The 16,342-nt window shown below is 34.1% G+C and overlaps 1 protein-coding gene across 1 annotated transcript in view; it reads left to right on the top strand.

Annotated features, from left to right (window-relative positions):
• LOC149805015 (galectin-4-like) overlaps positions 1 to 16,342 on the top strand; it is a 40,123-nt gene that overhangs the window by 12,284 nt on the left and 11,497 nt on the right. The window contains exons 3-4 of the mRNA XM_089946528.1: positions 8,316 to 8,523; positions 11,009 to 11,131. Of these exons, the coding sequence (XP_089802654.1) occupies positions 8,316 to 8,523; positions 11,009 to 11,131 (331 nt within the window). The remainder of the gene's footprint in view (positions 1 to 8,315; positions 8,524 to 11,008; positions 11,132 to 16,342) is intronic.

The raw sequence follows: 16,342 nt of genomic DNA, 5'->3' as shown, positions 1-16,342 counted from the left end.
CTGGTACGTCTTTAATCAACTTAGTTGTTAATAATGCACTGGAAAAGAAGGTGACGTGACAGCTGGAAATAACTGATTTAATGATTTTTTTTTTTAATTATCATTTTTTTTTTGGCTTCCGCTATCTTGAATTTCTCCATTAGTATCGGCCATTCCATGGTACGTGCCTGGCCTTGCGTACTGAGCATTATGGGAGGCCTCGGTACCTGTTGAGCAGTTGTATATACTTCGTATGAACAATGTCAACTTGTAAGTGATTAACCACGTAACATGCATGGCCTCGTGAAAGTACATTAGTTCTGAAATATCGCTGGTCCAGGGACTCACGGCTGCTTTTTCTTTCTTTCTTTGTTTTCATGCAGTAGTAGGGGAAATAGCCAATGTCTGAAATACGGCCCAATGCTGGAGTATTGTTGTTGTTGTTAAAGAAACGCAGTAGTGCGGAAAATGTCCCAACTCTGTTCACACTATCGTCCAGGAACTTGGGGAAATCTTTTTCTATTCCAAGCAGTAGTACGAAAAGTGATTTAGCTCGTTGTATACAATTTACCTGTCGTACATGTATGACTGATAGTTAAATTGTAAGCAACGATATAAGCCCCTTTGATTCAGCAAATTACTAATGCCACAGGGAGAGTGCTCTCCGTTTGCACGCATTTGTATGAAAAAATGGTCTAGCTATGAAAAATCACTATGATCCAGAGAACTCGAGGCTTTTTTTTCCCCTCACGTATTAGTCTGGTAAAGTTGTCCTGTTCTGAAACAGAGCTAAAACAAACCCCGATTGCCTGACACCCGGGGCCCCTCTAATTTTAGTTCGGGCCCGACTTGTATTCCGAGTGAAGTGCCCGTCGGGCTTGTAGAAATATATTAGTTTACCTTAGGTAAACTTTGATCACGCTGATGAAATGAGTAAATGTACTTTCAAGTTGTTGACATACATACCATAACACGGCGCAATATAAAGCCGATTACCATTGTCCTACGGGAAACTGAGATCTGATTTTAATAAAATTAAATCTGTGCTAAAAATACGATTTTGTACTCCCAAACCCCCTGACACGGTCTTATTTCGAGAAAATACAATTTCCACTTAAAAATCCAATTAAAAAAAACTAAGTAAACTCTCTCTCTATGCCCCTTGCATGTAGTACATATAAACAGTAATCTGTAGTAATTGTAACTGGTATACAATTATTCCTTGTGCCGTTTAAATAGCGGAAATTAAAGGAAAAATGTCAAGTATAGGATGCAAGTTTCACATTAACAATAAGTAGTGCGATGTACTGAACGTTGCAGTGGGTGAACCCATTGTGCTAATTTGCATAGGTTGGATCAGAAAGTGGAACAACCCATTATAGGTAAATCAAGGAGATGATGTTTTATCGTCAGCAATAGCAATGGCACATACAAAGCTCGGATGAACAACCCTATAGACTACACTAGGGAATTTTAAAATACCCCAACAAAACTATAAATGTTTGTTTAAAAATCCTTTTATAAAACAAACAAACAACTCACCTTTGGGGGAAACATATACACATAGAAAACATTTTTTGAAACGGGGGCGGGTGGCATCTGTCTGGTGACCCCCCCCCCAAAAAAAAAAGTACAAAGCAAACCGCAAGAAAGTAAACCAGAGCAAGCCACTGATGATAATAACAAGAATGACAACAACAAGAACGAGATGATAGAATCGTAAAGAAGAAACACAAAATTATATTTACTGAAATAGAGGAATTACAGAGGTATGAGTACTATACACATTTCAAAGTAACACGGGAACCACGAGAAAAAATGGCGACCATCAGAGCGGACAAGCCAGTCAGAGAACTTGACAAATATTTCCAGACAAGACGGGTAGAAATAAATGAAGAATCCTTTCTGGAATGTACGTATAGAAAAGGCACACAGGAAATAGATATGACCAGGATACCTAGAGAAAGAATACCAGGGACGATGGCAGTAATGGTTGCAATAAAAGTTCAAAACCCGGAATGTTTGCAACGAATATACTCAATCAACCGGAAAGGGTACGAAGGATATATTGTACGCCCAAGAGGAACCCAGCCTATATTACCTTTTGGAGAATTCAATATTGCGGGAGACAGTTACTATCAAAGAGCCTACACCTATCTTACGCAAAATAAAAATAAAAACTGGAGAACTACGCATTTCAGACATACCACAAGAGACACCATTGGAAGCGACTTTTGAGAAGTTCGAGACAAAACTGAAAATGAAAGTGATATCTTCAAGGCTAGCAACCATTCCAGTTACATCAATCTACAATGGAACGAGAATCTTGGAAATAGCAGGGAGTAAACTACCAGAGGTGAAACGAGCGTTTGTTCTACACGGCTTCTTGGACAAAACTTGGTATAAGGGGTGTATTTTATCATCGAAAATGCAGCAAATGCGAACAGACAGGACACACACTTCATAAATGTCCAAATAACCAGGAAAACAACATAGCAAGCAGCACAGAAAGCAGAAATAATAGTCAGAGAAGACCGAGAATACCTAGGACAAATCAGCAGCAACAACAACAGAAAGAGAAAGAGCAAGGAGAAACACAAACATCAAATCAATTACACCAACAACAATCTGGGAACCAACAACCAGAACAAGAAACACTTAACCACAACGCAGCTGCGGAGAGAACAAACGCATCACCCACAACAATAACTGCAAGGAAACTAAAATCAGCAACAATATGCTGGACAGAAGAACCAACAAAGACAACAAGAACAACAGAAACAGCAACAGCAAAAAAAAAAAAAAAAAAAAAAAAAAATACATAAGAAACAAATAACTAACCGGAAAGCACAAGCCCCAATCACAACAACAACAACAACAGAGATTGGAGCGACAAATGTAACAACAAGAACAACAGCAGCAGGACAAGTGAAAGAGAACAGAGACATAATTAATAACCAGAAGCAAATAAGAGTACATGAAAATCTACAAGATCTGGAACAACAGTTATCAAAAAGAAGTGAAACATTAGACTCAAAAAGAGAAAGGGACAGAATCAAGAGAAGAGAAAAAATACGACAGTTAAAAGAAGAGGAAGAATCGAGAATGGCAGAGGAATTCTTTTTACAACTTGATGAATGTTTAGAATAGAAAAAATTAAAATAAAGAAAATAAAAAATAAAAAATAAAACAAAAATAAATAAATAAAAATATTACAAAATATATAAAATATAACACAATATACCATATAACCAAATATACAATATAGCAAACATTTACAAGTAGGGTAGGAGGGCCTCTCTAACTGGTCTGAAAAGATCAAACGGGTGAGAGCACCCTCCACAAAAAAGGGAAGATGGATTCTTGTACAAGAACAAAAGTTATTACATAGTATTGCCTTGAATGATAATGTCTAAGCCGCTATGAATTTTACAAGTTTGTGAACAGATATATATATATATATATATATATATATATATATATATATATATATAATGCAAATCATAACAATTTCATTTATGAAATAGAGTTCAAGTGTAATTCATTTTTATTACAGGTATATTCGAATTCTAGCTAATGCAACGTTCTGTGACAATATTAAAAAAGGGGAAATATTGGGCTTGCTGAAATTGTGTCAACTTTTCAAAAGCCAGGTAGAGAGACTAACATATAAAATAGTGAGATTGGGACAGAAAATAAGGAGCGTTGTACGTGGCATTTTTTAAGTGCATGTTTCAATAAATATTGACCGATCTTCCAGGTCCAATAAGGGTGAAATTCTCAAAGCACGCCCTAGAGGAGCCCGCATAAACTTAATTTTTTTGGGGGTGGGGATGGGATGGGGGTGGCACGTTGTGATCAGCATTGAAATGTTATGGATGTGGGCCAAAACATGTTTAAAAGTGCAATTGGGAGAGGCGACTATTGCCGTACCCCTTACCCAAATGTACGTTCTTTTGGGACACGCTATTTCTCCCTGTGAGCCGCGTTATTTTCCCCCAGGACAAGCCCCCATTTTCATATTCTGGTCAGCTGTGACTAAACTGCAGAATAGCTCTAAAAGTTAAACTGAAGTACACAAGCATAAGACAAGTGTGACTAATTAACAATTAATCCTCATCATTGCATTTATCTTGCGATTTGGACTGCCCTTCTGATATACTTTCAAAGAAACCATGTGCTACAGTTTGTGTATATAAGCCTTAGCAATTGATTGGCAAATAAATTTGTTATAACTTCGATGCCTAGGACTTAATTTTAGCAGTTCAATTCTGTAGACACAAGCTACCGTTCGTATGGCAACTGTTTTCCCCAAATTTTATATTCCACCTTATTTCCTTAGGTTTAACACTTTAGTCAGTAACACTGTTTGCTAAATAAAATATTTACTCTGAATTAGTTCTTTGGGGGTACATATACTGCGTGGTATATTAACGTTTACATATACAGTAGAGGAATGCCAGGTGTTTACTGGCCGAGTTTCCTTGGCGGAAATGGAGATGCTATTTTGTTTGCAGAGAAAATTACTGAGCATTCACAGTGATCATTCATGGGATTGAAACTAATTGGTGACAGTTTTTTAAAAATATTTTTGTTCCTATTGTACTGTTGTAGGGGTTTAATATGAAATTAGCGTGAATAAATGTTTAATCTTAACATTCTATTTGCTGAAGAAGAAAAAAACTTCGTAGTGTGATATAATTTCTTCACAGCAGTATTTATAAGTGATAAAATGAAATATGGCAACTGTGGATTGCATACGATATATCTATGTATGTTTTTTGTGTGTTGAGAAATGAAAATTGAACGACAATGTAATAATCGGGAGTTCTCTGCGAAAAATCGGGAGATATTAGATCGGGAGGTAGGTGTGGAAATACCTCCAAAATCGGGAGGTTTTTCTTCCGGCTTGAGAGTTGTCATATGAACTATCCGTGCTTGTGGAATTTCAGTCAGGGCTTTTGAGTTTAATTAAGTCACCAGCCCGGGGTCTGTGTCTAAAAAATTGTTTCTTTGAGTTGTGTGAAGCATAACTATGGGTTCAGATACTCGATGGTGATTTTTATGTTTACGCATAGTACGGAAATTGATCAAGCTCTGAAATATCTATACGGTGCAGGAACATGGTCCAGCTCTGAAATAGTATAGTCCAGGGACTGGAGTGTGTGCTAGTTCTAATGGTCATAGACAAGAAGAGTATATGTGATGGTCTATTGCCTGTCGTTCCTCGTCCATCCGTTAGCAGGAATTTGTTGTCACCGCTGTTCCTAAACTACTTGGTGGATTGCCAGATTTTTTCTCGCACATATGTATCCTATAAGTGACCGCAACAGAAAATGGTGCTGCTCAGATTTCTAATATGGCTGCCACAATATCTATCTTGCAAATTTGGAGTATGTGCATTTGGTTATAGCGCTCCGTTTTAAGGAATTCTTATATTTTTGTGATTACTTGTTAGATTGTTGGAATTCTGTCCGTTGAAAAATATCTCTCAGCCAAGGATAATTAGCCAGTTACTTGGAGCAGATATCACGGAGTGAAGTGTACGTGAGTTTCCATAATGCCATGGTTAACTTTTGGTGGATTCAGGTCAGGTGTTCACTGGTCCCTATTAAAATATAGTTGTTTATATTGAATGTCTGACTCCAGGTGCAGTATTTATGACTGTAGACTGGTAAATTACACAATGGAATAAACGAGAAGAGACTGTTCTGTGGTCGGCAGGCACCGTTTATTGTTGTCATGGTGATATATGTGATGCAAAGTTACATGCGAATTGTGGCTTAAAACCATGATTTGACTGGTCTAAGGTGTCGTAGGAAAAGTAGTTCCTTCTGTTAGTTGGTTGAGTTTTACGGCGTGAAATGGTGATGGCACGTTACAGAAAGTTAATGAAGAGAAACCATGCAGTTGTGCGGTTGATAGAGAATTGGGAAGTTGTGAGATCTGTGGTCTGGTATTAATTAAAATTATGTATAGAGTGGACACGTTGGACTTTCCAGTTTACAACAGTTGTTGTATAAAGGTCTTTGGAATTGGGAAAACTTATGACTTCTAGCGGAATCGGACAGGATTTAACCCCTGGATTGCTATAATATGACTTCACTTATTGAGATATAGATATCCAAACAATGACTGGGATTTGAAGTAATCGCCTTTTGGATGGCATTTTCTTGCTTTTCCAATTTTATAATTTGATCGTAAACATTTATCTGTCAGAATAATACAAAGATAATAATTTAACACTTTTTGTTTTAAATTTTTAACACTCTTTGCTTTAATTTCTTTTATGAAGTATCTTGTCTTGATTAATGGTCCAATTATTTTTTAAACAAGGAAAAGGTTCGAATGCAATATCACTTTACAGCTGGACAGCAGCGAGTGAAATGGGATGTTCTACTGTATACCAGAGACATATGTGTTATATATGTCTCTGCATATTCCAAAAACTTTAATATTTTGTGATGTGATAAGACACAGGTACTCGATGCGGGCTTGATGTTGAAAAAAGCAATAATCTGAAGGAAGTAAAATCATACGCAGTGACAAAATTACCTCAGATTACCCCCCCCCCCCATTACCCCTATGCATGTCTTGTATAGTAGTCTATTATAATATGAAAGTCATGGTCCTTTGTCAGAACGGGACATGGGGGTACTCTGATGTAATTTTGTCACTTTTTGTGTTTAGATGATGTTCTTGGACTTTGTACAGTCATGAAAGATGATACAAGCATTGATTTGAAAAGTATTGATCACCTTTCCAAAGACGACTTCAACTGTAACATGTATATACCACTTGGCTTATATTCTGCTACACGATTTATCCATCATCATGGTCATAATGACAAACACAACCATCTTATTCCTAAATATATGTGCAGAACGCCTTTATTAGGTATGTGTATAACAGATGTAATAGTCAAGAGTAGAACAGCTTTAATATATTCATGTAGAATGGCTTGAATGGATATATGTATAAAGGCTTTAATAGAAATGTGTAGAACGGCTTTAATGGATGCGTGTAGAATGGCTTTAATAGATTATGTGTATAACGGATTTGACAGATATGTGTAGAACGGTTTTAATAGATGTGTTTTTGAACAGTTTTAATAGATATGTGTAAAACGGCTTCAATTTATATGGGTAGAACGGCTTCAGTAGATATATGCAGATCGTCTTTAATAGATATGTGTGGAACGGCTTTAACAGCTGTGTGTAGAAAGGCTTTAATGGATATGTATAGAATGGCTTTTTTAGATATGTGTAGAACAGCATTAATAGCTACGCGTAGAATGACTTGAATAGAAATGTGTAGAAAAGGCTTTAATGGATGTTTGCAGAACGGCTTGAATAGGTATGTACAGAACGGCTTTACTGTCTCGTGACATCTTCAGTTTTTGTTATCTCTACCTGCCTATTTTGTTGCAATGTTTAATGTTCTATGGTTTATAAATGTTATTCCAATTACTGTTGGTCAAACAAAAGGGTCTTAACTTAATTGAAATTATCTAGAACCAGTTAATAGAATTGCTATATAAATAAAATAACTTGGTCTGTCCCATGCAACGTTAATCAGAGCAACATCTGCTTTTTCTATCAAACCAGAGTGTATACCTGTTTCTGAATGTAGACAGATTAAACAGTGGGTCAGGGAAGACATATTAAACATTGGATCAGGGAAGACAGATTAAACTGGGTCAGGGAAGACAGATTAGACTGGGTCAGGGAAGACAGATTAAACATTGGATTAGGGAAGACAGATTAAACTGGGTCAGGGAAGACAGATTAAACATTGGGTCAGGGAAGACAGATTAAACTGGGTCAGGGAAGCATATGCGGACAAATTAGTTTTTTTTTTTTTAAAGAATTAAAACTTTAATGTTATATACACAGCGACCTAGTGTTTCGTCTTGTGATGCGTCATGTACAAGATTCAATTTTATGAATACAATTCAAAATCATTGTCCCTGCAACACATCTCAGTTTTATTTTCACAATAAATGACAAAAATGCTGTGATTGATTCCAAGAATCCAAAATATTCAGTCGGACTGAGCAAAATGTTCTTTCTCTGCCTTAAATGAATCCTTTTCATTTACAAAGAGAATGCTTTCCAATCATTTATATCTGATTTGATAATAAGATTGATGGCATAATAAGTCTGCATCCCCATGTAGTATTGTATTATATAATTTGTTGTAAAATTTCATTTTGTATGAGCCCTTATTGCTCATTAACCTAAAGGTATGTTGTTGTTGCTTCTTTGTGTTTTATTTTTGTCTTTTTAAGACATTTTAAAATGTGCAAGTTAGTAATTACTTGATCTGTTTTTAAGCTTTATCATAGCTCTTCAAAGTGGGCCGAGCATAAATCCACGGAGTGACACGCCTTTTGTGTTCAATCCTCGCTTTAATGAGAATCAGGTGGTGAGGAACACACAGTCAGGAAATTCCTGGGGCACTGAAGAGAGACACGGGGGATTTCCCTTCCAAAAGCGCCAGAGGTGTGATGTTCGAATCCTGGTCAAAAATGACCAGTACGAGGTACATGTATCGAGTCATTATGTATTTCCAGGATGATATAAACAATTTCAGAGTCATCTATCTTTCTGAAGTCCTTCTAAACTGTATCTGAGTTCTGTATTCAATGATCTCTCTTCACATTCCTAGATCTAATTATGATTAAATTTTGGGGTTAAATGTTATTCTTCCAGCTTATACGGGTCATATGTGGTATTTTGGTCCCAATTATGTCAGCTATAGAAGTCATTTTGTCATACCCATCAATGGTGATTCTTCACTTTATTTTGATTCTCATGGGTCAATATATTTTGCAACTTCCGCAGATAATATATGCAATAAAATGATTGTTAAAGTGCCTGGACATCCGTAGATGAGGCCAACCAAAACTGGATTGAATACAACGATAGCTTTGAATATAAGAAGAAAAAAATGTATCACGGTAACTCTTTTACTGGTAATGACTAGAGCAGATGGGTACGATTTACACTCATTTCTTTTTCTGCATGCTGTCAGCAAACTTGAAGACATTGCATAAACAAATTGTCCTCTTGTTTAATACCATGAATTGTTAATTTTCACCATAGAATCATGTGTAAAGTAGGCCATAAGCCTAAGTTAGTTGTTGAATCATTGTCCGTATTAGCTGATATAATACTACTTCCGTTTTTAGTCTCATTTTTTCGGTGTACTGTATAAAGACATTGTGTCCTTATTCGGAAACATAAACAGGTTGCAGTAAATAAGGACAATATCCAGATATAGTATAGTGAGCCTAATTTGGAAAAATAATTGTCACAAGAATCTCTTCTTATTTGTTACCGATAACCAAGTATGGATTGGTAAACATACCAAATTTATTGCTTTGTATAGCTTTAATAACATTATAATAATAAGCTAACCATCCTGAAGTCTACTTAAGTAGCAGAGTTGTACTCTGTTCTTTTTACTTTTACAATAAAATAGGACCAGTCTGCATGATTGACAAAGTTGAAGCTATGATATTGTAGACTCGTTTATTACCCAGCAGCCACTTATTTTATATGGAATTAGTTTTGTCATGGCAAACAGATCACTCAGAAATCAGGAACGAACAGACTGGGGTAAAATTACTTGAGCATTGCATAATAGAACAAAAATTAATATTGTATTTAAGATTAATGAAAGCAACTACCTGACCAGCTTGATATACTCTTTAAATGGATACATTGATTTGTATAACATAGTTGTGCATTTTGACAAAGTAGACATAATTATTGCACTTTGATGGCAAGGCTCATGATAGAGGTCATACAGATGAAACTGGCAAACAGTAATGTAGATTATAATTGCTGTAGGCTTTATAGAAATTTTCCATAGAAAATATTTTGATTTGTCCACAGTTTTTGTCAGTGTAAAACCACTTTAGTGCTGGTTAATATTCAATATATTAGCTGATCTTAAACAGATGTTTATGACCAGTGTATTATTAGTTAAAACAAGTCTGATCTTGATGTTAATATATGGTCTGATCTGATGATACACTGCACACTGACACTGGAATTAATCATGATGGAATTTGATCTTTTTTTTCTTTTCTTTTTTGTTGGTACATCCTGTATTATCAGTTTTAACAAGGGGAAGAATATTTTATAATAATAAAAAAAATCAGACATCACACTGACATAATATGTGTATGACATAATTGAGAAGTGTATTGTCAGTGACATCACTTGGAAGATACACTGACATAATTGTTTGCAGTGACACTATGCATAAAATATATATTGTTGGTATGGAAACAGTTGTATTCAGTCAACAAACTGCTTAGAAATGGCTAGAAAGTATTTCAAAACAGTTACAAAGACAGGTTAAATTGCTCATCAGCTACTGAATTTGTTTGAATCATGCATGCGACTTCTATAATGATGAAGTACAAATAAAGTATTTAAATTTTATTGGGAAAATTTGAAATTTCAGATGTCATCTGACATAAAATAAATTATAAAAATAAATATTAATCAGTCTGATTAAAATCAGATTTCCTATGTGAAACTCGGACAATGACTTCTTATAGGCATATCAACTAAAACTATTAAATGCTACTCCCCCTACCCCCCTAACCACCCTACCAAAAACAAAACAAATTAACATCATTACTTGCATCACTTATCCAAAATTGAAGAAAAACAATTTTATTACAACACATTTTGGAGGGGCATACATAGTTTTGTATTATATACCATAGATGTCATTATAAAAGGTCAAAGCCAGATAAAGGTCAATTAGTGTATTTTAGCTGTGCTTTGTTCACAGTGTAACTTGATCATTTTAAAAAGATACTTCAGCTCAATTTTACAGATCTTTACAAATGTCATTTCAGTGTTTTCAAGGGTCATTTTTTAAAACATTCCAAATATAATATTAATAATAATATGACATAATTGTATCACACATTAAAGTGTTGCTATTGTTACATTATTGTGTCATCATTGTATTGTTATTTTTGCTCTTAAATTTTTTCTCACAGGTTTTTGTCAATGGACAGCATTATACAAACTATAGGCACAGGACGCCATTTGCATATGTGACTCATCTAATTGTGGAAGGAGGCATCAGAATAAACCAAATCCGGTTTGAAAGCCCCTCTTTGGTAGGCAAATATTTTTTTGTATGAATACCTGCATGAAAAAAGAGAATACAGTCTTGTTCCTTTAAATTTTGTCAATGGTACAAGGGAGTAAAGATTCTTGGTGATGATTAATTATAGGTAGAAGGGTCAGGTATACATTGAAGTTTGCTGTTTAATTTCTTTTGATATCTTGCTTCCCAATTATTCTCATGTTCTGTCTATGTAATTAATCTGCAGCCATGGATTTCCACTACTATGGGCATTCTTATTCCATTCATACATTTCCAATTTTAAAGGGGGAAAACATTCCAAATGTGTAATGCACTAAACATCATTATAGAGTATGCAGAAAAAGTTGCTGTCATTTTGAATACAAGCTGATCAAAATACCTAATCCTAGTATTTAATAAAAAATTTTTTACAAGTTATACAAACCATCTTTACATATTGTACATCGTTACTAAAATGTTGATTATTTAAGTAAGTGAACCAAAATGGAGTGTCTCATGTACTTTCAATAATGTTTTAGCCCAGCCTTACAAACATACAGATGACACATTTATGGGAAAAGTCATTGAGCTTTCAGTCTAAAGAAAGACAGCCTGCTTCCAGTACAATAGCATGCATGATCTTTTGATTGTTTTGGGTTCCAATTTACATCAGATTTATTATTCATAATGTATGAGTGTACCAAGTTATATAACTCATCAGGCAATATTTCTTGAGAAATGATGCTTAATATAAAGCTGAATAGAGATTGTTGAGTGTAAAATATAGGTCACAGTAACCTGCTTCTTTGAAAAGGTGTAGTGTGCATCAACAAATCTTCACATTTGGTTACATATCTCAGCAGGGTAATATGTCTGAGAAACTTAAGAAGTATTCATGCAGATCACTGAATAATGAAATATAGGTCATGTTAACTTAGTTCTGTTTGAAGGATGTTGTAGTCTTTATGACACACTTGCAAAACTAGTTTCATTATTCTGAAGGCTCTCGTGCCTGATAGTGGGCTAATACAAACAATAGCTAAGTTTGATGCCAGGTTAACAGATGGATCTAAAGACAGACGATCAGAAAGACAGAACAGCAGATATCATAAATTCACATGCCATCTAGCAGTCCTACTGAAAGGGATCAAAATATATACAATTGATACAACTTAAAACAATCTTTCTTTTACAGAAACAAAATATTACATTGGTATATCTTTTTTAAAACATTTTTTCATGTCAATATGAGCACTTTTTTATTTGAAAAATTAATTTGGTTATTGATGGAAAAGCAAGAGTTATTATTTCTTGCATTAGGGTGATATGGAAGTGAACATATGAACATTTGTGGCAATGATTTTCACTTTCCGTGAAGCCAAAATTTGCTTATGAATACATGTATTAATTTATTTCAGTATACCCCACCCCCAGACATTATGAATAGAATTTGTTAATAGTCTTAAAAATGCCAGAAAGCGTTGTATTTTGGAAGAATGTTTAAGCATCATTATTTTGTATTGTATGAATATATAGTAAAACATGTCTTGTGAGACCACTGCTTTGAAAGACCACCTGTCTTCAGAGATCAGGTTATCTTTGCACAGGTTTATTGGTTATGTAGTGTTATTACCTGTCATGAGAGACCACCTGTCTTCAGAGACCATTACTTTTTGCAGAAGGGGTGGTCTTTCAAGACAGGTTCTACTGTGATTTGAAACTATTTGCCAGTGCTTGGTAAATTTGTATGCCGATGTGAAGTGTATAAATTATTGCTACAGCATGGTACCTCTCACCTGACACTTTGGTTCAGTGTAATATACATGTATTAGTCAGATTTCTTTTCATGCCTTTTACATCTGTTAGCTTTTGTTTATAAAATCTATTTTTTTTGCCATTGTTTTCATATATAAATATTGATACTTTGTAACGAGTAATCTTTTTGTAAATTAAGTAATATGGTACTTCTGATACTTTACACTGATCTGGTTTATTTATTGAAGTATAGTGTATGGATTATTTATTGAAGTATAGTGTATGGTTATTGATGGAAGTATAGTGTATGGTTTATTGATGGAAGTATGTGAATGGTTTATTGATGGAAGTATAGTGTATGGTTTATTGATGGAAGTATAGTGTATGGTTTATTGATGGAAGTATAGTGTATGGTTATTGATGGAAGTATAGTGTATGGTTTATTGATGGAAGTATAGTGTATGGTTTATTAATGGAAGTATAGTGTATGGGTTATTGATGGAAGTATGTGAATGGTTTATTGATGGAAGCATGTGTATGGTTTATTGATGGAAGTATAGTGTGTGGTTTATTGATGGAAGTATAGTGTATGGTTTATTGATGGAAGTTTAGTGTATGGTTTATTGATGGAAGTATGTGTATGGTTTATTGATGGAAGTATAGTGTGTGGTTTATTGATGGAAGTATAGTGTATGGTTTATTGATGGAAGTATAGTGTATGGTTTATTAATGGAAGTATAGTGTATGGGTTATTGATGGAAGTATGTGAATGGTTTATTGATGGAAGCATGTGTATGGTTTATTGATGGAAGTATAGTGTGTGGTTTATTGATGGAAGTATAGTGTATGGTTTATTGATGGAAGTTTAGTGTATGGTTTATTGATGGAAGTATGCATATGGTTTATTGATGGAAGTATAGTGTGTGGTTTATTGATGGAAGTATAGTGTATGGTTTATTGATGGAAGTATAGTGTATGGTTTATTGATGGAAGTATGTCTATGGTTTATTGATGGAAGTATGTGAATGGTTTATTGATGGAAGTATAGTGTATGGTTTATTGATGGAAGTATGTGAATGGTTTATTGATGGAAGTATGTGAATGGTTTATTGATGGAAGTATAGTGTGTGGTTTATTGATTGAAGTATAGTGTATGGTTTATTGATTGAAGTATAGTGTATGGTTTATTGATGGAAGTATAGTGTGTGGTTTATTGATGGAAGTATAGTGTATGGTTTATTGATGGAAGTATGGTGTATGGTTTATTGATGGAAGTATGTGAATGGTTTATTGATGGAAGTATGTTTATGGTTTATTGATGGAAGTATAGTGTATGGTTATTGATGGAAGTATAGTGTATGGTTTATTGATGGAAGTATAGTGTATGGTTTATTGATGGAAGTATGTGAATGGTTTATTGATGGAAGTATAGTGTATGGTTTATTGATGGAAGTATAGTGTATGGTTTATTGATGGAAGTATAGTGTATGGTTATTGATGGAAGTATAGTGTATGGTTTATTGATGGAAGTATAGTGTATGGTTTATTAATGGAAGTATAGTGTATGGTTTATTGATGGAAGTATGTGAATGGTTTATTGATGGAAGTATGTGTATGGTTTATTGATGGAAGTATAGTGTGTGGTTTATTGATGGAAGTATAGTGTATGGTTTATTGATGGAAGTATAGTGTATGGTTTATTGATGGAAGTATGTGTATGGTTTATTGATGGAAGTATAGTGTGTGGTTTATTGATGGAAGTATAGTGTATGGTTTATTGATGGAAGTATAGTGTATGGTTTATTGATGGAAGTATGTGTATGGTTTATTGATGGAGGTATAGTGTGTGGTTTATTGATGGAAGTATAGTGTATGGTTTATTGATGGAAGTATAGTGTATGGTTTATTGATGGAAGTATGTGAATGGTTTATTGATGGAAGTATGTGAATGGTTTATTGATGGAAGTATAGTGTGTGGTTTATTGATTGAAGTATAGTGTATGGTTTATTGATTGAAGTATAGTGTATGGTTTATTGATGGAAGTATAGTGTGTGGTTTATTGATGGAAGTATAGTGTATGGTTTATTAATGGAAGTATGGTGTATGGTTTATTGATGGAAGTATGTGAATGGTTTATTGATGGAAGTATGTTTATGGTTTATTGATGGAATTATAGTGTATGGTTATTGATGGAAGTATAGTGTATGGTTTATTGATGGAAGTATGTGTATGGTTTATTGACGGAAGTATAGTGTGTGGTTATTGATGGAAGTATAGTGTATGGTTTATTGATGGAAGTATAGTGTATGGTTTATTGATGGAAGTATAGTGTATGGTTTATTGATGGAAGTATAGTGTATGGTTTATTGATGGAAGTATGTGTATGGTTTATTGATGGAAGTATGTGTATGGTTTATTGACGGAAGTATAGTGTGTGGTTATTGATGGAAGTATAGTATATGGTTTATTGATGGAAGTATAGTGTATTGTTTTTTTGATTGAAGTATAGTACATGGTTTATTGATTGAAGTATGGTGTATGGTTTATTGATTGAAGTATAGTGTATGATTTCTTGATGGAAGTATGTGAATGGTTTATTGATGGAAGTATGTGTATGGTTTATTGATGGAAGTATAGTGTATGGTTTATTGATTGAAGTATAGTGTATGGTTTACTGGTTGAATTATAGGGTATGGTTTATTGATGGAAGTATCGTTGATGGTTTATTAATGGAAGTATAGGGTATGGTTTATTGATTGAAGTATAGTGTATGATTTATTGATTGAAGTATAGTGTATGGTTTATTGATGGAAGTACAGTGTATGGTTTATTGATGGAAGTATAGTGTATGGTTTATTGGTTGAAGTAGAGTATGATTTATTGATTGAAGTATAGTGTGTGGTTTATTGATTGAAGTATAGTGTATGGTTTATTGATGGAAGTATAGTGTATGGTTTATTGATGGAAGTATGTGTATGGTTTATTGACGGAAGTATAGTGTGTGGTTATTGATGGAAGTATAGTATATGGTTTATTGATGGAAGTATAGTGTATTGTTTTCTTGATTGAAGTATAGTACATGGTTTATTGATTGAAGTATGGTGTATGGTTTATTGATTGAAGTATAGTGTATGATTTATTGATTGAAGTATAGTGTATGGTTTATTGATGGAAGTACAGTGTATGGTTTATTGATGGAAGTATAGTGTATGGTTTATTGGTTGAAGTAGAGTATGATTTATTGATTGAAGTATAGTGTATGGTTTATTGATGGAAGTATAGTGTATGGTTTATTGATGGAAGTATAGTGTATGGTTTATTGATGGAAGTATGTGTATGGTTTATTGACGGAAGTATAGTGTGTGGTTATTGATGGAAGTATAGTATATGGTTTATTGATGGAAGTATAGTGTATTGTTTTTTTGATTGAAGTATAGTACATGGTTTATTGATTGAAGTATGGTGTATGGTTTATTGATTGAAGTA

Source organism: Sinohyriopsis cumingii, chromosome 2 (genome assembly GCF_028554795.1).
Source record: "Sinohyriopsis cumingii isolate HCF-2022 chromosome 2, ASM2855479v2, whole genome shotgun sequence".
Lineage (NCBI taxonomy): Eukaryota > Metazoa > Mollusca > Bivalvia > Unionida > Unionidae > Sinohyriopsis > Sinohyriopsis cumingii.
The sequence above is the reverse complement of the archived record's forward strand: the minus strand, read 5'-3'. Positions and strand labels throughout refer to the sequence as shown.